Raw genomic sequence first — 25,562 nt, 5'->3', positions numbered from 1 at the left:
ATCTCTTAGAACTGATCGACTCTGCTCTGTACACACGTTAGACGCTGTTTATCGTGGAGCTCATTGGAAGGCTTCCATCACATCCATCCTCTCACATGACTGTACGGTTAGAAACTGCACATCTTCTTCAGTGTCCCTTCTGTACAGCTTTTTCCCTCTATTGGATTTCTACCTTGTTTTCATGTGTTGTTTTCACTCTGCTTTCCATTGCAAATGTGATTTTAACGTGTCAGTGTACATGTCTGACTTCAACTACACGTCTTAATATGTAAGACAAGTCTCCTCAAAATGAAATCCCACTCTACCTGAGAAAACTTGGGTAATCAGAGGTCTTCTTTTAAAGGTAAATGAAAAAGACGAAACTGATAAAAAAAAAAGGACATTTGTAGCCAAGTGGGATATTGAGCATATAGCATATAGCTCAAGGTAAATTGAAAATCTAATACTGCAATATGAAGTATCAAAAATGTGTTTTTACCAACTCATCTTTATTGTTCTATCTTACAGGTCACCAATCCATCACCGGGCAAGAAAACAGAGGCGAGGTGGTGTCATCACACATCAATGATCTCCACACGCATGTTTTTAGACCATGGGTAAGAAACTGTACTTTGTTTTGTTTTCTAATTGAAATCTAAATTTGCACAGAGAAGAGGTGCAACATCAATACAGAAATTCCCAGACTTTAACACACAAGCATTGCAACTATAGCCAGGTGTGGACCATTGTTTATTTATTTAGTTTTCTTTCCTGAATTGTATTGAATAATTGTGTGAGAAACTGCATGTGGTTAAAGTCACCAGAAGAGGGAGGCTGTCGCCAGCAGATGAAGCAATTGTTTTGACCATCAGAACTTTGGAAAAGAGGACAAAGGAGTTCAAGAAGAGGATAAAAACATATTTACTATTATACACTCAGGGGGGTGAACAAAATAACGAGTCAACAATATTTAATTGTATTATTATTATAGCATTTATATAGGTATATGTATTGTGTTTTTGTCAGTGTTCTCATCATTGGGCAAATTGCATAAAATGTAGATATATGGATCAACCTGAGGTTTGTTTGGCAGGAGTGTTGATAGATTGATGTGGAAAAAATTTACATTTCAAACATTTCTGTGGAGATTTTACTTCAACTTCGCAAGGGTCCCACACTGTTCCAATCAAACTTTTACTCAAATCCCAAAACATTTGGAATCAACCTAAAGTTGTGTGGAAATCGCTCCTGTGTTTCCAGGCCGCCGCGCGAGGAGGCACAGATCCAGCCTGTCGCTCGCGCGCACACCGCGGAGGAGCCCTGAGACTCCCCACGAGCTGCTTGCTCCGATTGTCCTCGGGCCATTCATCTGGCAGAGGGGAGGAGTTACCAGAGCCACGGAGGGGCCAAAACAAAATGTGTGTCCCCGATCTACTAACATTATTTCCGCCCCGGAGCCGTCACGAGCTTGTGAGGAGCTTTTAAATGGACTGAGAGTCGAGGTCGAGCCGCTCGCTGTGACCGCTGCTCCGTCCGTCCGCTCCCCGCAGCACCGTCCGAACCGAAGCAGAGGATGGATGGGAACTTTCCCCCGGCTCTCATCTCGTGTGTCGTCCTGCTCTCAGCTGTGTGGACGTCCTCGGCAGCTTTCCTGGAGCCGTACGATCTGCTATACGACAACGCGGTGCAGGCGTTTTACAACAGCGACTATAGCGATGTGGTGCGCTTCATGGAGGGCGCGCTCAGCAGCCACCGGGAGGTCCGGCGCACCAGGGTCCGGTGCCGGCTGAGGTGCCAGGACCAGCATCAGTTTGGGAAAACCTTCTCAGACCTGCACTTTTTCGACGCGGTCCTCCGGAGAGCCGCGTGCATGAACCGGTGCATCGAGGAGAAACTTGGCCCACAGTCCGTGCACAAAGTCAGCGAGGATGTCGTGCAGGACTTCAACCGGAGGATCCCGTACAACTACCTGCAGCTGGCTTATCAGAAGGTGAGAGGGGGCGGGTCAGCGTGTGAATCACCGTAAAGCGGGTCTGAATGGGAACTATTGTCGCTGCTCGCTTTGCTCAATGTTACCTGCTGCATTCTTCATCAGCTGGAGCCGCTGCCCGGCAACCTGATGCGGAGATAAAGAGAGGTCACCAGAGGAGTCATGCTTGCTGCTTGGCAAATAGAAAGCTGGATATTTGCCCAGAACTCCACTGTGTTGTAGGAAGATCAAACTGAGCAAAAGTTGATGCAACTTGTCCACATTTTGAGACATCCTGACCTGTAAAGAGTCTAACTGAACATGGGCCCGGGCGTACAGGTGAATAGAGTTTACCATCTGTTAGTATTAGTCCAGCTGTGCACAATCAGTCTGTCAGACTGTGAAAGCTGGTATTATGTAAATACATCATTTTCAGTTGTGAGAGCAGCAGTATGTTCAATGTGAGGTGTCCAGCCTCATGTTGATATCAGATTTAAGTGGAGGTGGATCAAAGCTCTGCAGCAAACCAGCAGCAGCCTCTACTCTCCTGATGTAGGAGCACTTGCTTCACTCCTTGTTTACTCTTTGTTTTAGTTTTTGTGGTTGCTCTGCATGCAGTGTTATTTTTGAACAAACATTTGCGGGCTTTCCTTTCCTCACCTTCTTTCCCGCCGCAAAGACCATCCACAGCGCTGGAAACACATTTCTTTAAAATGCCTAAGACAAGGTGCCCTTCAAAGTGCATTCTATCATTGAACATCATGTCTGTTCTACAAACGGGATCTGCGGGGAAGGATCGATGTAATTCATTCTATATTCATGCACGTGTCTGAAACAGCATTTCCCATGAGGTACGTCCTTTGGTTGGGCTTTTGATGGATGCAAGGTGTGGGAACAATCCAGGGAAAAGATAAAACGGGAGAGCTGAGAACAAAGTGCAGTGGTTTATTCGCCGTGTGCAGTCAGTGGGGAGCCCGGATCTTTTGGGAGTGAGTCGATTTGATAGAACCCTGGTTGTCACACGCTTATTCTGCATAGCTTTAGAAAAAAGTCAATAATAGTCATTAATATGTTAATCCAGTTATTTCAAACTAGTTAATGCAGTCTTGTTAAATGTCAAAAATTTCCCCCAAATTAGTTTTTGTTGTTAATAAATATATATATATATAACAGGAGCTTTTATGACATAATAGTTATGTCAGAAGTGTTAAAATTACAACAAGAACACACAATAATGTCTCTGTCCCTTAGCAGTTCACTCAGCTTCAGAACCGTTTACCATTTGGATGATTTTTAGTGTCAACGTAAGTAAATAAAACAAACAAAAGAAAAAATAATTGTATTTTTTTTAGAAGAATCTTAAACCATTTTCTCCTTATTGTGAGAAAGACATTTTAACCTAGTTGGCGTTGAACTGGAAGGCTGACAACATCTTTCCCGTGTCGCTGAGACTAGACTTCCCTGGCTGCTTATGGCAAACAGCTTCAAATGCCCCGGCGATGACACACAGCTTCCACTGCTTATAAGTGGCAGGAAGTTTATCGGTCCAGTTGCTGTCTGTTAGCAAATTGCTTCACCATTTATTGTTTTTCTCTGAATCAGCAAAGGAGGACTGAGAGCTGAATCACTGTCCTCATAAAAGTGCACTCCACTGTCTAGACGTGTGCGTAGACACGACTTTGTGCTCTGATGTTTGTCCAGCTGTAAAAATATTACTCAACTTCTGTGCACAGAATTATGATATTTGTAACATCTGTTTGGACAAAAGAGTGGCACCCGGTGTCGGGGAGGAACTAAAGTCTCCCCGAATAATTGAGCAGATCTTTTTCCTCCTCCTACCCTGTTTTGCCTCCTGACGTCGTCACGAGTCGGGAGCGCTTCAAGTCGAAGCGCTCTGATCTCCACCTCACCACAGGCGAGCGTCTCAGAAGTGGGCCGATCCGAACACACTGGACCCGTTAATGTGTACACATGCATGCTCGTGTTTTATTTTTGATAATGCGTGCATGTGTACAGGCACCCTCACACGCGTGTTGGCATTGGGGAACTTTGGTGGTATTTAATGAAAATAAATAGCATTCCTGCAGTATTTAACATTCCTGTGTCACACACCCTCCACCTGACGGCCGCTGGCACAATGCTGCCATTGGACCTGTTGGAAGAGGCCCCACAGTCACCAACTGTTCTCCTCACTCAGGCAGCTGTGTATGTCCTCAGCTCGCCCGTCATTTAGTACGGCAAATATTTTATTTTCCTGTTGTGGTCTGTTTGCTTTTCTAAAAAAAGGAGTCACGCCACCTTTTTGCAGGTATTAAAGGGAGACTCTTGTAGCTGGTCGGGGCAGAAGGAGGAGGGGGGGGGAGTTCAAGTCTCCACTGCTCTCTGCCACAGGCTGCTGCTCTCATTACTTTCACCCAACCAGAACCATCAAAGGCCCTGAACTGCCCTCGGGGGAGCGACTGGCTCTCCTGCAGCTTTATCCTCAGCATGATAGGTCAAACATTCCTCCAAGTCCAAGAAGGAAGTGAAAACAGTTTTAGTTCTCACAATCTTTTTCATTTCTAAATAGAGTTGGATGGTGAAATTGAGAGTGACACCCTGATGAATGTGCTGCACAAATACTGAATTGCAATTCATTTTCACTTTGAGGAACCACGTGGTGCTAAATTTGGTGGGCACAATCTTAGGCCCTGTTCACACGAGAACGCCGTTTCATGTAACCTCATCGCTTTTGGCCGATCATACACATGGCGAGCAGTTTTAGGAGCCTGGAAACTTTATTTTTAAATGGGTTCAGAGCAGGGAACCTTTAAAACGCCGCCTCGGCTTTGAGTTGTGGACGGGTAAGACGCACATTTGTGGAAAACGATGACGTCATTGGCTCCCCTCTCGACCCGATAACCCCTGCAACCCTCTCCACGACCTCACTTAACAACAACAACAAAGGCGGACTAGATGGTCCAGGTTATTTGTACTACAGTATTTTGAGCCGTGTTCAAAGTAACGTGTGAACGGAAATCGCTTGGGGGGGCCTTTTTTGTGCAGAGTTTGCAAGTTCTCCCATGTGGGTGTGTTGCTTCTGTTTGACTACTATGGGTTCCTCCAAAGAGTCTGAAGAGATGTGAGAGGAGAGTTGACTTGAGGTGTGTGTGTGTGTGTGTGTGTGTGTGTGTGTGTGTGTGTGTGTGTGTGTGTGTGTGTGTGTGTGTGTGTGTGTGTGTGTGTGTGTGTGTGTGTGTGTGTGTGTGTGTGTGTGTGTGTGTGTGTGTGTGTGTGTGTGTGTGTGTGTGTGTGTGTGTGTGTGTGTGTGTGTGTGTGTGTGACATCTTTTTGCTGCATGGGAACAATAAACCCTGTGAGTCTCAAACGTTAACGCTGTGGCCAGCTTAGCCACATATTATTGATACCCTAAACCAACGCTAGTAATAGAAGTAAATTTCACATCTGTATGGAATTGAGCCACTTCATTTGGAGAAAAACTCTCTTCTTCCTCCACGTTAACGTCACCGTATGCCTCCTCCTGTGTCTCACACTCACACGCAGGGTAATTTCACGGAGTTCAAGCATTCAAAACAGGTTTGGGAGCTTCAGATACCAAAGCTGAGTTATTATATCCACCGATGACACTTTGTAATTGTCGTCTTGTCATGAACGCTGTTTAATAAAGCAGATCAACTTTTTTTTCAGGCTGGAAATGTTGTATAGACGTTGAGAAATTGAAAATGGTCAGGGAGTCCTCAATGGGATCCGTAATTGTGAATCACATCAGCCAAGGCAGAATTTTCTGTGGAGATAAAAGAGAGAAGTGACAAGTTTCCTCGTGAGTTAACTTGTCCTCTGAATGGTGACACAGCCCAAGAACCACAACATCTTCATTTTGTTTTGAGAACTTCCCCGTATCTCCCGGCATGACGGCAAGAGGTCACAGCAAGTCAGGACACTCTGAAGCCCGCTGACGTTTGAAGGCTTCCTGGGAATTTGTGCTTCACAGAGCGGCTCCTTTATAATTCCCTCTCCTCTGATTTGATTACAAAACAGCAGGAAGCTTGTGGCTGAACCGAGGTCCTCCTATTCTCACATGTGCATGTGGTTAGCTAAATTGAAAGAAACAGACAGAATTAGTCAAACATTACAAGAGCGGCTGCACTGTTTCCAGTTTTAGTTTTTTTTTTTTTTATCATCGACTTTGTCACTTTGTTTATTTTTCACTAAAAGATTTTAAGTTAAAATTCATTGGCAGATTTCATATGAGCAGAACATAAAGCAGTGCGTGATTGTGTATATTATCATAGATGATGTTGTTGTCTTCTGCAGCTGATAAAGTGGAGGTGGGGTTGGAGGTGACAGAGGGCTGCGGTATTCAAACCAGAGTGGCTGAAGCAAGCAGAAATAGTTCCATTCGCACAAAAGTAATCAGGTTGTTCACTGACAAACCAGCGTGAGAGGAAGAATAACGAATAAACTCAGATTTTATCCCAATGTGTCCCACTTCACGTCATCCACTTGAGACGCATGCGGGCCTTTGAACCATATTATAGTAAAGTGACTCATGATGAACTTCAAACACGAGTATGAGGATCCAGATTCGCCCATTTCTGTCTGAATCGACTGCTAGCATGTCATTTGCTTTCTGCTCATTGAATCTACTAAAACAGAAGTTCTGTTTATACACACCATTTACAGGATGTTCTCTCTGCTGGGTGATTCTTCATGGAACAAAGTTATTGAAGTGAAATTTTGACTATACTGTTTTTAGAAACCTGGAGAGACACTGTTCATAAGTGTTGCTTTCGTTGATGTGTTCACTCTCCAGCGGTGACGATTTAAATAATGATTATGAAAAACATCAGCCATGAAAGCCTTGCTCACCTTAAACCTGTAAAAAAATTTCCAAGCAGCTGTGGTGACATTGGCGTCCTCTCCTGATTGGCCGAACCCTGAGCGATGCTGTGCTTTTGCCCAGACGATCAGACATTGTGGCACTTGGCTGTGCCAGAGGTTTTCTGCATGACTGGATTTGAGCAGATAACACATCGCAGGAATGTGGGGGCATGCTGTGGCACCTATATTGTTCTCGCCCTGATTAACAATTAAGAGGAGGAGGGCGCAGGAGACTGGTTAAGGATCACCACTGAAAACACTGGGGTGGTTTAAGAGCCAGGGTGAGACATCAGCAGCAAAGTTTGAAGAGGAAAGTCTTGGCACACCGGTGACCATGCTGAGCACTTGCATCTGTTAAGGAGTCATTGACGATAACCAGGAGAGCAGACTGGCCAGAAATAGGAGCTGACCGAAACCTTTACATCATTGATTCCATATTCAAACACTGACTTTTAATGAAAAGGCGTATTTATTACAATGATGACAATGTGACCACAATGTGTTTCTTATTTGTAGAAGATGACCATATCCCTCATCCTAAAAGGGAGGATTTGGACGGATATGCTTGGGCAAAATCCAAACAGCTAAACAACAACATTTCAGCCTGTGTATTTGTGTCCGTGTGAATCAAAGTTTGTTTAGTTTAGTTTTTTTTCAATATTTGAAGTGTTGGCATTGAGAACAGTTTTGGTCAGTAAGTTTGCACGTATGTCAGTAAATTCTTTGAGTGTCTTTTTTTATTATTTGTGTTTAGTGATTATCTGGCCAAAGTCTCCTGGGTGTCTGGGAGGAGGAATCAGTTCTGGGATGGAAAAAGCTGCGTTTGCCAGGCATCTGTTCAGCTTCACTAGTCACTTTAACTATGTGTTGGCTACTGCGAGGCCCAAACAGAGCAACCCCCCTCTGTCTGCCCAGTTATCTTTTTATTTTTTTTATTCAACACATGGGAATTAACTTTGACTTTCTTCTTTTCTTGAAAGGCAGGAAACATTCTGTTTTATTGGAACAGTACTATACTAGAAAGTATGTGCTTTTACGATAAAAACGTTTCCTACTCTGGAACATGTAACCTTGAATGTTGTAAGATCAACCCCCTGAATTCTTCAGAACTAGTTCTAACTAGAAAAATGCCTCTACTAGTGCCCCACACTGTTTTGCTCTTGTACGAAGAAACAAAACACACCTTTTTACTTTGAGCGTCTCTTTTCACTCTCTGTCAGATTTATGATTGTGTCTGTCTGACCAGCCTGATAACCAAAACTCTCAAAACTCACCTTGTGTTCAATGGCAAACATTTGGTAAAGGAACATTTCCACTACACTATTTCATTGAAGGTCAACACCCACAAAGTACACAGAAAAGGGAGCTGAAATGTGTTCTCAGTAATGTTTCCTGTGTCTGAGAACTGTGTTTACTTTCCCAGAAAAATACTTTAGTCAATTCTGGACAGTTGTGATGAAGTGCTGCTTCAAACGGAACATCTACAGACAGGTTGCTCTTGTCCCTATAGAGCAGGCGACATATAAAGAAGTTATTTCTAACCTAAGAATGATCCTGATGGGGCAAAGCCTGCATTCATCACTGCACTCGTCTTATTCACGCATTCACACGCCAAACCCCGCTGTTCACACGGGGTAGATTGAAAGGGTCAGTGTCAAGTCTGTAACTGTCTTCTTACCAAAATACAGTACATGTGTCTCAAAGGCCAGTGGCCACTTCAGGTTCTATACTGAGTTGTATGCTCAGACTGAACGAGTTTGACTTTGACAGAACTGTTGGGATAGATATTAGCCAGGCTTGCTGTCCACACAAAGACTAAAATGTTCCTCAGGCATCCTGTATCCACCTCACGACTTATTCTGCACAAATGAGAGCTACAAATTGTGTTGACATCTCAAGTTGCTTCTGTCCACAGGAGAACTTTAAAACAAACAAAAAAGAAGTGGTGAGTTGCAGACTTCAGAGGAGAAATGACAAAAACAACAGACAGATTTTAAATCTTTTGCAGAAAGTACTGGGACATTAGGTAGAGAAGAGCTATAGAAGATTATTTGTCCATTTTGGCTTTCGGCAGTTATAGTTTGTACACAAAGGCACCTTGTTCACATACAGTAGTTCATCAGGTATTTTGCGGTGCTGTTCAGCCATTTACTGGAATGGAAGCCACTTTGGTGCGCTGGATAAAGTTTCATTTTGGACGTTTATTGCGGGAGGTTTGTGGTATTTGGTGTGCTGAGGTCCCAGTAGCAGGGGGCCTGCAGGCCTCAGAGCACAGCGAGGTCACATGTCTGTTATCCCGTTTTTTCCACTTGGTGAAGCACACTATTGGTGCGGTGTGATGTGCTTGTATGTGTTTCCACACAGCAGAAGGTAACTGATATTGCTCTGATATTATGGTTCTATGTGGGAGAAAAGCCAAACAGTGATGGTCTCCGCCTTCTCAACCAAGCTGTGTTGACATTAATCGAATCAGCTTGAGTCCGAGTCCTTGTGCAACAGCGATCTGGCTGCGGTTCAGTAAGAGGAGTGAAGCAAAGAAACCGAACAGCTGTCCTGTCGTTTAGGGTCCTTCGCGGCTTGTGTATTAATTCTCTTCCCATTATGGACTCACCTCTATGGCATACTGGTAATTTATATCAGGTTACATTTAGGACCATGTGTAGTTCATTAGCACTGCCCTCCTCATAGCAGGAGAACCTGAGCTTGCTCTCACGGCTTGGGGCTTTGTTCCTGTGTTGAGTTTGCATGTTCTACATGCTCCTACTTTGGAGTTATTAGGTTACTTGTTGACTAAAACTGCCTGGAGACATGATGCTTTTTCACTCTGTGCTAAACCTGTGAAGTACTGGATCCATTCTTTTCGCTCAGTGTTTGCGGGAGTATTCGAACACATAGCCAATTATGAAGCCATAAGAATAAAGCGTCCAGCCCCACTGGAATCTGCAAAAAAAAAAAAAGTTCTTATGAAATAAGTAACACCAAGCTGCTGTGGCTCATTTGTCTGGTTCACATTAACTGATGTCAAAGCCTGCCAAAGTAGCATCACACTGCTCAATGAATAGAAAAAAAAAAAAAAGTATCCCCCATCAAGTATTCTTCAGAGACCAGAGTCATTCATATTCTGTGAGCAGCTCGTATGCCTTTTTGACCCCACAGCTGTTTCCTGTAAAATTCAATTAGAAGTGTTGATTGTTTATCCAGCCCCACTCCGCTGTCGTCAGCCTGCAGGACGACGGCTCACGTGGTGACTTTGTAGTGGATGGGAGCTCATGTGGCTCTGTTCGCATGTGTCATACATTTGCAAACCATGTTGGAGTGCTAATTTCACAAGAGAAGACGATAGTTGAGAGGATGTCAGATTCATTTTCATCACAAGGCATTATACGTCAGGTTTCCGATGTGTTCAAGCAATCTTGTGTTTGTTTTTGTCGTCGTCAATTTTCCACTACGGCTGTTTTGTTGTTTTTTTTGCACTTATAAAAGGTAGCATTACAGTTCTCTAAACTAAATCAACCTTATACCACACATTGCCAAGTTTAACAGCTGGCAGAGAAAAGCGTGTCCATTTCCAATTTGCAGACCCTCATGTTTTCTTCCGTTTGGCTTTTGACTGCCAGGGGATCATTCATCATGGCGGCCCGCATTGCCAGGATTTCTATTATTTCTTGCTGCGCAGAGACCAGCTTACTGTTGACATCAGCATCTTCTCTCCTTGAGAGGTTTCTCCTCTCATTGTTGTAGCTTCTAGGTAATCTTACACTTATTTAGGTGGCAGAAGAAAGTATTTTCATGATCTTATGTTGACCTGACCCCTTGCCGACACCTGACCTCACTGTGTCGCCACATCTGGTTCGGATCTCTGATTTGCAGCAAAAAAACAGTGTTAAACAGCATCAGGCACAAGAACTCACCAGCAGGCTTGTCTACTTTATCAAAGCGAGCTGACTAGAAAAAGAGAACGTGAACTAAAGACTGTTTGTTCTCCCTTAGTTGCACTTCATGTCATCTCTAGTCCATTAGAAGTTCTTCTGTAATGAGGCAGTGAGGTCATAGCTATCAGCACACGAGCCTCAATATTTGGAGTAAACCTTGTCTCGTTTACTCAAATGTTCTAAGTGCAGACGTCTTTATGCCACAGAGCAGCTTTACATCCCCTAAATTAGCTCTTGATTACTGTTTACGCCATTACTCAGGCTACTTAAATTGAACCTTGAAAACAACAAAGCATCTGTTTCCACAGAGGATGGCTCCGTTAGAAGTCTGAACTCCCTTCTTGTGGGTGGCTTGTATCTTGCTTGGGGAGATGGTGATTAAACAGGGCAATGTGTTGGATCTTCGTTTATATGCACCCTGCGTCAAATATCATTAAAGAACCTTTTCTTCAGATTAAAGACCTCTCCTGAGCAGGGGGAGTGTATCGTCTGGGAATCGTTAAGGTAAGTCAGTTTGATATCCCGTCCAGCGGGCTCCTCTCCTGTTTCAAAGATTAGCTGAGCTGATTAATCGAGTAAAAACTGAGACGTGAGGAGTAACACAGAGCTGGCAACCTTCGCCAGACCTTTGGTTAGAGTCACAGAGCTGAAAACGGTGTTATCATCGGGTAAACAGAATTAGCCTTTTCACACTGTTGCTGCAGTCACAGTCCTGATCAATAAGTAGCTTTTATTTTCACTCTGTTGACTTAGTTCTCTCTGAAAGTAACAACAACCAGGCAATGCCACAATACTGACCTTCTTTTATTCACTTTTTTAAAGCCAGATTGTTTGATACATATTCAAGAGCTGCGAAACACAATTAGCATTTGTTTGGTTTCCCCTGAAAAAAATTGTTTTAATGTTGCTGACTTTACTTGTATATTTGAGTCCAGGGGTGGGTATCCAGAGTTCCCTGGCAAGATGTCCCATGTTGTCACTGAACTCTGGACATCTTATAATGTATTTGTTTTGCAGAGCTCTTAAATGGTTCAAGTTGTATCTGACAGACAGCTTTTCTGTTCAGCTCGGTGATTACTCCTCTTTGACAGCTCCTATCTCCTGCGGGGTCCCCCAGGGGTGTATTTAAGGCCCATTGCTATTTTCTTTGTAAACGCTACCCCTGGGGTCCATTTAAAAAAAGATAACATTTCCTTTCACCAGATTTACTTACCGATTAGACCCAAAACTGCAGGTTCCTCGCAGCCATTACTCAACTTCCTTGAAGATCTAAAATCACGGTTAGATAATAATTTTTTTGTTGTCTCAATGAAACTAAAACAAAGATTGTTGTTTTTAGCCATCCAGATGAATTCGTTCACTGTGCTAGTGCTGTTGGCCCTCTGGCAATCTGTAATCAACACTCCTCAAAAACTCCAGGGGTGATTTTTAACTGCGCTTTTAAATTTCACAAGGAAATCAACTCTCGTCAAAATCAGATTCTTTCAGTTGAGGCTGTTGGCCAAAGTAAAGCCCGATCTTTCCCACAACAACGCTGAGAGTCATTCATGCCTTTATCACATCTAGACTAGACTACTGCAACTCCGTCTTGATCAGATGTCTCTCCGTCAGCTCCGGCTGGTTCAAAATGCTGCTGCCCAACTTCTAACAGGGACAAAGAAACGAGAGCAGATCACTCCAGTTTTAGCCTCACTCCACTGGCTTCCTGCCTGCTTCAGAATTGGTTTTAAGATTTAAGATTGGTTTTTAAGCTGTTAAATGGATTAAATCAGATGGTCCTTAAAGTTCCCAGATCGAGACTCACAAATAGAGGGGACCATGCTTTTGGTATGACTGCACTCAATCTGAGGATCTGTTCAAACCGCTCGGCCTCTTGATACCTTCAATTGCCATCTGAAGACACGTAGATATGCTCGGGCTTTTTATTCCAGTCGAGCGCTGAAACCTTGATATGGGGCATTGTTTACCTTCCTCACAGATTATATCTTGTCATTCCATTTGAACTGTAAAGCACTTCGGTCAACCAAGTGCAGTCACCTTTTGATGATTTGCTGAAACCATGGGCTCGTCTTTTTTTGCTTCACTTACTGGTGGCCCCCAAAATGACTGCAGGTCAATGGGTCATATTATTATTTTCTGTCCAACTTTCAAGGCAGCTGTCCGATATCCTGCAGTTTGCCAGAATGTCTCTTGGTTGAGATTGTAGGCGTTACATGTGACCTTTGGCTTAAATTAATAGACTTAATGCTTCTTAACTTGTTTATATCGAGCCACTCATCCAAATCTTCAGTTTTATACTGAGCTTCAGATCATTTCCATGTCGCGAATGGGTTTATTGAGTACTTTTAGATGGAGTTCAGCTGTTATTGTTTGTCCTCTATTTTCTAGATATATAAATACATTAGAAAGCTACAGCAGTACCACAAGTTCATTATTCACACCAGTCTGGCAGTCTGAGCACTGTCACCCAGATCACATTGCACCGATTAAGAACCTTTCCTGCGGGTGGTGAGCCCACGGGAAGGTAGTCTGGTGAGGCTCAGATTCAAAATCAGCATTTGTTTCCACTGATCTTAAGGAGCAGTTTCTCACACAACTTTTTTTTATATATGAGTAATGTTTGTTAAACAGAGATTGTTCAAGGATAAATATCTTGTGACTTCAAATGGCTATTCTTTTGTAATGTGTGTTTCTAACAGAGACTTGACAAAAATGAATACATCATTATTTATTTTCCCGTCCAACAACACTGAGGATTTTCTGCAATGCCACGGTGTATTGAACCCAACAATAAACCTGGTACCAATTGCGAGTTGAGAAAGTTTCAACACATGATTGGAAAACCACGTCAGAATTTGCAGCGCTTGAGCTAAAAGTGCAGAGACGTGCTTCTATAAAACTGAGAAGGATCGTCTTCATTGAGTCAACTCTCCCTGGGTTTGTCACTATGATATAAATCTATAAAGTATAGTTTATCCATCCATCCATCCATCTTGTATCCTGCTCTTTCCTTTTTCAGGGTTGTGGGACGCTGGAGCCATCCCAGCTAAGCATGGGCGTATGCAGGATACACCCAGAACAAGTCACCAGTCTATTACAGGGCAAACACAGAGACAAACAACCACACAGAGTCACATTCACACCTCGGGGCAATTTAGGGTCACCAATTAACCTCACATGCTTTTTTGGGACTGTGGGAGGAAACAGGTATAACCGGAGGAAACCCACGCACACGCAAGGAAAACATGCAAACTCGACGCAGAAAGGCCTGGCCGGTAGTCCATAAGTATAGGTTGTGATTTTTGTCAATATAAAGATTTTTGGGGGAGAAACGGAATTTAGCTCATCAGTGGAACAGCTGCCATTTATCAACAGAAGAATGTAACATCTACAGTAACCAGTATGCAGTCAAACCCACATGAGATGAAGCTCAGAGGCTGTTTATACCATGAGAATATGTGTAATTTAGAATGTTTATTATGGTGCTTTGCCAGATGATTGTGTATCTGAATACACGACTTAAAAAAAATCTTGTCAAGCCAAGGCTGATAAACATTCATCAAAATTTCTGCATGTAGAGACAAACCCTGCATCGATGATATTTGTTTTGTACATAGCAGTTAAAAATAATCACAACTGTACTTACAAAGCTTTTGCTGAACAGTTAATCTATCCCCACTGTTTGTTGCCATGCTTTAGGCCCTCAGGTTAATGTAACGCGATTCCCTCATCATGACTCTTCCTGAACTTTATGAGACCTTGTTAAACTCCACTAAAACTGCACGATGATGCTACATTTCTCAGTTGTAGTTTGTTTTAATGCCGGCACTCCACTTCAGGGCTTGGTTTAACGTTCGGCTCTGTTTACCAATTTTGTAGTGGATCATAAACATTTTGGCTGCAGTGGTGATGTTGAGGGAAAACGACGTCTGATGATGTACCCACTCACCGCATGCACTCAATAAAAGGGAACAAATCAATCTCCATGCACATTTATTCATTACATTTTACGAGATAGAGGGATACAAGAAAACAAAGGCTAATCATAAACAATATGACACAGCCAAGGCCCCTTTAATTCTGTCAAATAGAAAGTACTAGAAATCCATGCTGCAAGTTTGAATTATATAATCCCATGTCTACTTTACATACTGTGGTCGACAGGTTTGTAATAATAAGTGTTTTTTTGTGCTGCTTCTGCTTCCTCTTTCCTAAAGAGGGGTGTTTTGTTGTTTTACTTATGGTGGTCAATACAAGTTATTAGGAAATCTGTAAAGATGAATGGAAATAAGATAGTTGACACTTCTGTCAGTGGAAAGTTTGCAAAATACAATAACAAAATAGAAAGAAATTGTCTAAGATGGTGAAACTAAATATCAAAGTGACATCACTTCATTGTAACGCAGATTTCAAATCTATGAAATACCACATTTTTGCTCATATGTAAGGAAATACTAAATCTTATAATATTAGTAGACCCATCGTTGCTAAATTTGCATCTTACATCCATTTGGCCATTTCCATGCTATTATTGTATTGCTTGCAAATATCCTTTTTCATTTTATTGTATTGTTTTAGCAAGTTTTAATGACTGAGTTGTTATGTATTCTTTTCTATTATGATGCGTTTCGGAAGGTGACATCAAGCGTTAGTGCGTGAGGTAGACTATTTCGGATTAATTTCATCCTTTTTTTTTTTTTTTTTTTACTATTATGACTGATGAACAAAAAACTGTTGAATAATGTTAATACTCGTTTCCTGGTGGACAAAAAAAAAAACAATAGGAAAGTAAAATTCCTGTCACACCGCTTAGATTAATAACAATTCAATATAAACAGGATTCCTCCCGCCTTTGTCGTCTGATGTGGGGACACACATTGAAATAGACTTGACTGACCCCAGGCTTCAGTATACTAAATGCTTTGGGTGCTTCAGACTCAACTCTGAGTTATTTTTAGAGTGTAAGGCCAAGGCTGTCAAACACCCTCCTGATCAGCTCTGTCGTAGTTTGAACTCTTGCCATTGTTTTTGCTAAGAGGACAAAATAGGCTTCAGGTTTCTCTTCTACCTTCTGTCGCTGTCGCTGAAAATGAAATGGCACAAAACTGACGCTGATGTTTCCACATCAACATGTATTTTTGGTTCCGACCTCAATTTATTTGACTATTTTATTGTGTTTTGCTGGTACCATTATTGTTGTATTTGAATTTTTCTATTGTCCTACAACTCTTGTTGTACCCTTTGGGATGATTTTAAACTTGAAACAGTCTCATGAAAATATGTGTGCTGATTCTCTTTCTTTATCAGTATTTATTCACTCTAAAATTTGTGACACTTTGCAAATATTTACATAGTTTGGAATTTCCTTCACATTACCTATCCAGTAATCCTGTATTTATACTTCCCAAAGCCACAAATATGTCAGATAATAATTTAGAAACTAACATCTGAAAACACATAATCTTTCTTTTAAAAGGAGTCTGTAGGTTGTACACAAGGGAAAATAATTTCTTGTCTTTATAGTTCTATAGTCATTTTTGTGTTTCATATTTTACTCCCTTGACCAATGGTTCCCAACCTGTTTACTCCACGTTGCCTCTAGGAAAGACTATAAACCACCCTCTAAAATCTTTGATATGAAAAAAAACCATTACAGTGAAGTCAAATGCAGGCTTACATACCCACTGTACAGACAAAGTCAGGAGAAATTGATGAAAGAACAGGCTTTAATTGGCATGGGCACCATGACCAAGCTATTGATTGATAGTGCTTTTACTATCAAGTGCAAAAAAAAAATCCCCAAAACAAACAGACAAAGAGCCTCTTCTTCACTGACAGGCTGTATTTGATATCAGGGTGATAATCTCTAGACCCACCATAGCAGTTATTATACATCCGGCTGTTTCTCCACATGAGGATCGGTGCTCACGGTTTTCCAGTCTAAGCAGATTGTGGTTGCAAACATTATTGCCACGGTGGCTTCTTTGGATACTGCACAGACATACAGTGTGTAAGTGTAGCTCCCTCGGAGTGCTATACATTTTTCCTTGGATTCCTAAAGAGCTGACGCAGCAGAAAACCACAGGACTCAACCTCGAGCTCCTGTAAAGTCGAGCCCAGCATGTTTTCTTTTAATGGGCCTAAATAAAGCTGTGCATGGTTTTTGTTATTATGTGTGTTTTAACACTAAGAATAGCTCACGTGTTCATGACATACGTTGGTGAAGGAGTGAGGATTTCTGGCACCGCCGAATGAAATCATGGGCCGTCTACTGTAATTAACTGAATTCCTGACTTTTAACTGTTGCTCACGTACACTGGACCACATCTCATTAAGACATGGAATGTCAGCTGCCTCGGGAAACCAGCATAGCTTTCCCCTTTCTTACTACCGGTACTTCCTCACAGAAGTGTCTATTAATTAAAGAACAGCAGCTCAGTAGCACACCTTGTGGGCCAGTTGCTGCGCAGCCGCGGGGATACAAACAAAACCAAATTTCAAGGGTGCTGCTCTGCGGGTTGGTGGCTTATAGCATCGCTTCATCAAAGAAGAATTTTTACATGGTTTGGACAGAAAGCTGAGTCTTCAAGGCTATGTCACTCTGAGGAAATGAGCGGTTAATTCCCCCAGAGAGCCTGTATTATAGACATGGGACTGGAATATGAGGTGCTGTACAGTGGAGCCTTTGTAACATTGTGTGAAAACTGCTCCATAGATTTTAGACCGTAAACAACTGCCTTTTGTTTGACACAACTGGAGGGGGAAAATGTTGCTTTGGGTTATTAGGATTCCAGACTTTTGCTGAAGTGACATTTAATTAGTTTTTATAAGTGACACGTTGCTTCCATATGTTGACAACGTCATTTACTCCGTTCATCACGCCTGTTTACCTTTCTGCTGGGAACTAATGGCAACTGGTCAGTTTGATTCATTCAGTGGTTTGAAGAGCAGCGGGGGATGCTGATATTACACATAATATCTCAGGGAATGTTTTTCAACTTTGACATCTTTTTATTTTTGTGCCAATAAGTCCACACATTCTAATAATAACATATTACAGATGTAGTCTCTATCAAAATACACCATGAGAAAATACCTGGAATTAGATCAATTGAGTGTTTGAATTATGGTTTGAGTTCTTCTTCAAGCTGTTAATGAATGTCACACAGTTTCTCTGATATCAGACAAAACTTAAAGAGTAATTTCATGAAGTGATTCTTTTTTTCAACTTTTTACCCAACAAAATGTCGTCACTGTGTACTACTGAGCTGTGAGGTTTTCGAAAACAAGCAACACTTGGACACCTTTAGACGCTGCTACAAACATGCTCATTCAGCAAATGAAGACACGTGATTATTTCACTAATGGAAGGATGACCACACTTTGAATGATATCTTGGACGGTTTGCGCCTTTGAGCAGCTGCGTTAGGCTATGCTCAATGTTATTGTATACACACCTTTTAGCCTCTTAAAGATCTGTTGCATAACTTCATAACAAATCAGTAATATTACAATATGAGTTCTCATCACAATCCTCTTCATGAAAAATTTGATGCGACCCATCACAATTTAGTGCCAATTTAAGATCGTAAATGAACACCCATAGAATAGGGAATAACTCCTATAAAATATGGACCCTCCCCCCTAATATATGCACTGAAATGTTAATAGATTTTAACCACATAAATAAATATGAACATAGACAAAAAAACAATGGTGCATTTTCCAGGGGGTCCATATTCAATACTACATCGGTAACACCACAATCATAGGTAAATGGTATTGCCTTTATTATACATAGTGTTGTCATGTGATCAATTGTCTGAAAGTTCCTATACAAGGTTTAGAGGCTCAACATTGCAGATTTCTTTTTCTAATCCATAATTCCACTTATTGAATTATAGTAGATTTTAATTTGCTTTCTGTATAAAACAGCATCTTCATCCTTTCTGCCCTCTATCTAAGCGTTTACTAAAAAGCCAATAATAACTGCCCTTTTCGTCCTCTCACGAGTCAGCTTCAATGTGGTTTTCAATAACGTGTAGGTATGTCATGCACACAGTGAAGTCTCAGTCATTCATGTTTTCCATGTCTGCACTATGCAGTCTGGCTGTGGTTTATGGCAGAGGCGGTGAGGTTTCGATGCACTGACATCCTGTAGGAGGCTTGAGCTCAGGCTGCATGTGTGGTGTGAAAGGCATAGCTGAAGGTTTGAGTAATGGGACGCCCAAGTGCTGTCTTGGTCTCAAACACTGCAGCGCTGCCAGGACAAGATGAGCTCATGTAGAGTAATTCAGACAGAACTTGAATGGTTTTGGATTATTCACTCCAATCGTGAACAAAATTACTCAAACTACACTTTGACTGGGTTCCTGGGAGTCTTTAAAAATGCTTTGATCCCAAGTAAATGACCATTATACTCTATTTGGCATTTTTGTTCAGCAAAGTCTGCAAGTGGTCCAACCTGTATGAATCATGGATTCAGAGCTGAAGTGGCAAAAGTACACACATTCTTCACTTGAGTACAAGTTGAAATTTCAAAAGGTGATCTTGTTGTTTTGAATCTGTTTAATTATCAGTGTTATCAGAGATCAGCTTCCTGTCTCTCTCTGTCACTTGACTTCACATTTAACAGGCACTTTTCCTCAGTGGCCTACTGCCCTAGAGCCCCACTTTTAGGTAGATCTTAAACTCTGTCTTTTTCCTGCTGCCATCAAGACTCTTACTAAGTATATCTGGATGAAAAACAACTTGTGGCTAACTTTCTGAACATTCCTTTTCACAATACAAATAAAACTATTGTCCTCTCACAGTGACTTTACATTAAAAAAGAAAGACATTGTTGTTTTGCAGATATTTTCTTTGCTGTGATAATGCTTCCTGGCAATAAATTACACACCACTGGAAATGTTGTTTGAATTAAATCGAATAAATTTCAACATCTGTAGAAAACATGCATTTGTGTGATGAGCAGCCAAGTTGAATATGCGGGTTGCGTCCATTAGAAGATTTTCCAGAACATTTTCTATGCCACTGCCAACCACCGTGTTTGCTGTTGACTGCGGTTGTTAACACAACTTTCCCTATTTTTGTGCGTAGTTAATTTGTGTATAAACCTTGACATGGGGAAAATTGAAAATATTTTCAGCTGTTTTCTGGTTTTATTTATGGTGTATGATAACTGCAGCAATATTGAATAAACTACCGGGCTGAAATGGTCTACTGATGATGAGCTACCTTTGGCTCACTAGTGTTAGAGTTGTAGAGAACCCCTGTTTTTTTACCAGCTGCATCTTTGCTGGGTTTCCCAGGACTACCTATCAACGTGCTGAGGCACATAAACAAAATTAGTCAGATAGACTCAGAAATTCCTCTCCGATCGAGATAACGTCTCTGTGCACCCTTACTTTGCCTGCAAATAAGAAAAAGTTAGTATTGCACTTAAATGAGTACTGTTACATGTTGATAGTCTGACATCCTCTATAGCAATTTAACACGGGTACCTTATTGCCACTCTACGTCATATGCATGAGTGTCAGTGTTCAAGTCTTTGGGACTGTTGCATGCTTTGTTTTTGTCAGTCCCACCACTTCCAGCTGTTTTGGCTTAGTGTTACAATTTACACTCAAAACAATTCTTAATCCATGGGTATCCTCGGGCCTTGAAAAGACTACAGAGGGCATTATTAACTGTCTTTGTCCAACATTCGTAGCATGCAAATGCGCATTGAAACTCTTGAAGATGACTCAGGGAAAGTTCAGGCATGTACTTGTCATTGTGTTTTGGGAATTACCCCCCTCGTCAGTAGGCATGTTATTATAATGCTTTCAGTTGCTAGCGCATGCATTCAGTAGCTTCCCAACCTCCTCGGGCAAACAACGTCCAAGTGAGTCTGTTTTTCCAATGACGTGAGGCTAGAGATTGTTTTATGGCTGATTATTTCATTTTCTGCCCGTTTCCAGCTATTACTCTTCTTCACAGTGCTGCACATAGTACAAATCACAGCAGTTCCTGGTGCTGTAGCCACAATAGAACCCAAACAAAAGAGCTGTCACTAGAGTTTTATGACTTTGGTCTGCTAATGAAGTTAATGGAAAGAGCAGTTGCGAGTGGAGGCTGCGTGGTTGGATGCCGTGTCACATCTCCGTCCCGGGTGAACGGAGGCAGGAAGACAAGACGTGGGGAGTGAGGGCTGATTTCATTCTCAGGGGCTCCGTCTGAGACAGCTGTGAGCAGAAAGGAAATTAGGTCAGCCTTCACTTAGGGAGTCACGTTTTTGGAACTGCCCCCACACACATCACTAATAATGATGATGCGGTTTTTTTTCAGGTCTTTTGATCAACTTCCAGTGTTTGTTCACAGGGCACAATCCTGTGACACATTACCAAATGAGGTGATCCCAATTGAACGGAGAACCAAAACCATACCTGGGTTTATTCGGTTACAATTCTGAATGGGGATGGTGGTGCGGCTATCCAGAGAGCTTTGTTTTGGGAGGTCTGCTGGTGTTTTTCCCGTCCAGATTGCTGGGGATTTCCTCTCCTGCCCTGGGGACATCCTGTTATCTGAGCTCTGACTCAGTGGAAAGGCCTCATTTCAGTGACTGGACCTTTTCTTGCTTTTAGATTACTGCGGTTGGTTGATGCCAGCAATTTTTCTTATCCTATATTCTGATATTAAAATTACTCTTTGCCATTGATGGGCAGTGATGTTGTATTACATTGGATTTCCCCTCGGATGGTTTATTTTCTTCAATTGCCTGCTCATATCACAATGAGAATATTAAGTAGATCCTTCATTTTCTAACTTTAGCAGCTGTGTGTGGGACCACTCTGGGCAAATGGAAACTTTTTTTTTTCTTGAAAGGAAATGAATATACCAGATTTCATTTGGTGGAGGAAAAGCTAAATGTAAAACAGGATTTGAGTGTCAAGAGTTCAATATAGCTTGGAGCAATTTTGATGTTATTGAAGACCAAAGTAGTTAATGGCTGTGGAAACGGGACGAAACGGGAAAACCAGCTCATCTTATCCAGATTTAAAGAAGCCAGCTATCCAAGTATGCCACTTTTTGGATTTATTGAGATGTGTTGTTTTTTTTGTTTTTGTTTTTTTAAGGTCCTTTGCTACTCAGGATATATTTAAAAAGTTTTTCTTCACATGGTTGACTGGTTGACAATGAGGCGTACTCTGAGGGATCTCGTGCCCCCGGGGACCTTTTTGTTGTTGCACCTTTAAGCCGATCACTTTTCACTATAACAGCTTGACCTCACACGAGTATAAATCTCTTTCAGCCCTGAGTACCCTGCTTTCCCCTGTTTAATTAAACATCATGACATGAATCTGTTCAGTCTGACCTGTGACACTGTCTCTGAAGGGCAATTAACATTACTATGTGCTGTGAAGTAGTGAGAGCAGGATGGAGAAATACAGGCCAGCGATGTCCCAGGGCCTCTTGTGAAACAGCTGGGTGGGGTGAACTCTGGCCTCTTTGGTTAACATGTCAGTTTGCATCCTTTATGTTCTCCCTTGGAATACTTTTTAATGCTGTTCTGGTGGAGTTACATCCAAAGTATGCTTTCAAAGCAAAACGGTGACGCTGTCTTAAAGTTGTGATGATGGCACTTAACAAAGCTGAAAAATGTCTCATCCAATAATGCCCAGAAGCAAATTTGCATATGAATGAAATGGAGCAAGACACAAACATATCAACACCAGAAATAAAGGTTCAGCTGTCCAAAAATGTCTGGTTTATGAGTAATCTCCTGGTCCTGGGCCTGCTGACTCACAATCTTCACCACATCCAAGTTCAGCATGAGACGTTTTTCTTTTTCATTTCCTCCTCCTCTTATGCTCATGACAGCAATATTGCTTCATGTTTGCTGTAAAGGAAGTATTACAAGAGAAAGAGCTTCTCAGTCCTGGATCGGGACACAGACATGCGTGTATGCAAAGAATGAAAGTATGTAATTTGCAAATTACCATAATACACCAAGATACTTTTTTTTCCCCAATGTGAACGTGACCGTGGGAAGATTTCATAATTCAGTGCATTGGGTGGAAGTGTTTGCGAAACCAAATACTGTATGTCTCTGATGTGCTAAAACTTCAGCTCAGATGTAGGTTTTTAACAGGATTTTTTTGTTCATTGCCTTCCATGTTGTCTCACAAGAAATGTCACAGCCCTGTAACTTGGAGGGGTTTTATGTCTCTCATTAGCACAATAGGTAGAAATCACAGTGGGAGAGTCCAACTTTCTCACAGTGTTTGAAGAAACAATATAAATTTCCACTACGATGCAACTGTGCAGGAAACCCTGAAGGCCCAGCCATCTTTGGAGGTAGGAGTTGATCTTTCTCTCCAGGGTCTCTAAAGTAGACATGGTCACCTCGTACACCAACAGCAGCTAGAGGATGCAGAGCAGGAAGCCATGTTGGTATAACCATGCCTTGAGCCTGCTCAGTAGGCCAGATTTATCTACTATGGGCAACCAGGCTTCAAGCTTCTTGATGGAAACATAGACTGATGCTGTGTCTCATTCAGGCACATTGCATTGGCTTGTGACTGGTTTCTCAGTGATAGATGGTATTATCACACGTCCACGCTTCCCCAGCATCCAGGCACTGGATGAACTGAATGATATGTTTTGTTTTAGTGTTTTCGTGATATTGAAAATAAAGCACTGCTTATTAAAAAAAGAAGAAAAAAAAAATCAAGTTAAATGAGAAATTGTTTGGATGAAATCTCTGTCGGTCTTTACATTTAAAAAAAAAAAAATTGAGGTCCAACAAAATTCTGCTTTGAAAAAATATCTGCCTTCAGTCAGTACTTGGGGAAAAAAAAAAAGTAAAGTAATGTTTGGAATTCTCAATTGGAGATGGTGTTTCCAGGTATAGTAAGGGTTTCTCGGGCGAAAAGAAGCAGACGGCTCACAATGAACAGATGTTGAATTCAGGTCTTCCTGTGTGTCCTGCCTTGCCAAACTATTTCCTCACTGACAGCATATTAATGTGGCAGAGTCCCAACCTCAAACGGAGACCGTTCTGTAGTTACAGGTCACATCAATCCAGCAAACTCCTCCAAACACTCAACAGAGTTTAACAGTCACTTAGGCCCAGAAGCCTCTCTGTTAACTATTTTATGTGGCAGCTGACATAGTTTCTATCCAAAGTCACAACCCTGAAAATAAGTCTTTAAGTGGACCAAAGAGTGTCGGTGTTGCCAGAATCTAAATGCTCAGGATTCTTGGAAAAAGCCATCCTTTCCACTTGAGTTGTGGTGTTTGGCAGAAGAAAACAAGGAGTCCCTCATTTTGCCTGCTCTGCCGCATTGTTCAGCGGTGAGCAATGTTCCAGAGAAAATGCAACGATTTAAGGAGCATGGTATCTTTCAGGGATCAACACTCCCCATTATTTATGCCCCCGGGCCAATTGGACTGGAGCGTCTGTAAGCTCTCTGCCCCAGTTAGGGGATACTTTTTATGCTGATTCACACACCCCCACATTCATACATTCGATTCCAAACAACCATCTGTCTGAGGTGTACAACGGCATGACAGCATGCATGTTAGTGTCAACATGTGTATATTCTTGCTGCCAACACACATCTTACTCCTCTCCTTGAGCCAGGCTGAGCTCATGGTGACTCTGGTTTAACTTTTAATCTGAGCAATATGTTTGGCCCCAGAAGTGGTCTTTGGAGGAAGAGGTTCGATTTGACAGAAAAGTGTGTTGATTTTATTGCCGGATCCAGAATGACAGCAGGAGGAAACATTGCCAGGTGGGTGGCTGTGCCGTGCAGACTGACGGGTGGCAATGGATATCTGTCTCCCTGTAAGTGTTTCAGGATGGCTGGCACTAAGGCATTAGTTGCTGACAGTTATTCACTGTCATGGGCAGTGCTTACAGAAACAACACACACAGAAACACTTTTCAAAATAGAGGCTTGTGCTTCGAGTAGTTTGGTGACCGTGTCTAAGTTTCTTGGACATCTTTCACTCACAGCTTTGCTACTTGACAGTTTTTCCTTTAAATGACTACCAGTGTTGTGCAATTTACATGAACATCAGCAACGTATTTCTCTTTGTTACTTATTCAGAAATTAGTGAAGGTGATGTGTTTGCCATTATTAATTAATAAGATTGTGTTCTTTTTAACATTTCTATTCATTGGAGAATGCAGACATCTTACTTTGGCGATCTCTTGCTATTTTCTTTGTGATCCTCACTGGGATTTAGATTCTTTTGTGATCCCAGACGATAGATTCTAAGACCTTGGTGATCTCTTGATTTCTTTTTTCTCTTTGAGTCACCTGCAGAGGCAGTCAAGTGTTGCTCTCCACAGGATATGAGATATTTTGGCCAAGAGATAGAGCTGATTATGTTCACCTCCGACTCTGCTGTCCTGTGATAACACTTTGTTTTAAGAGACAAAAGAAAAAGCTGTGGATGTGGACGTATTTGTCTGACGTTCTGCTGTTGAATTTAGACTCTACCTATATTTCCATGTTTTTTTTCTTATATTTAAACAATAGTCTCATCCACTGATCCAGTAATATGATTCCGAGTTACTGTGTCCATTTCCTTCTATCATTCAGCAGTGTGGGGCCCACAGTATGTTGCCATCAAGGATTTTCTACAGCAGGAATTAGACTCAACAGACAATAGAAAATAGTGTAAGATGGTAAACGGAATGCCCACATGTGTGCCGATCTATTTCTGCCCTCCTGCTCCTCTTCGTATCATGACAGCTCTGGCCTGGACTAAGTTACTGTGGTTCACAAAAGCTCACTTTCCTTAAACTC

The 25,562-nt window shown here is 41.8% G+C and overlaps 1 protein-coding gene across 1 annotated transcript in view; it reads left to right on the top strand.

Annotated features, from left to right (window-relative positions):
• Positions 1 to 1,265: 1,265 nt before the first annotated feature.
• The window catches only part of p3h2 (prolyl 3-hydroxylase 2), a 56,700-nt gene continuing 32,403 nt past the window's right edge, over positions 1,266 to 25,562 (top strand). The window contains exon 1 of the mRNA XM_080474246.1: positions 1,266 to 1,969. Coding sequence (XP_080330372.1) covers positions 1,553 to 1,969 — 417 coding nt within the window. The 5' untranslated portion in view covers positions 1,266 to 1,552. The remainder of the gene's footprint in view (positions 1,970 to 25,562) is intronic.

Source organism: Lipophrys pholis (assembly GCF_963383615.2).
Source record: "Lipophrys pholis genome assembly, chromosome: 10".
Taxonomy (NCBI): Eukaryota; Metazoa; Chordata; class Actinopteri; order Blenniiformes; family Blenniidae; genus Lipophrys; species Lipophrys pholis.
This window is presented reverse-complemented; position numbering and strand designations above follow the sequence as displayed.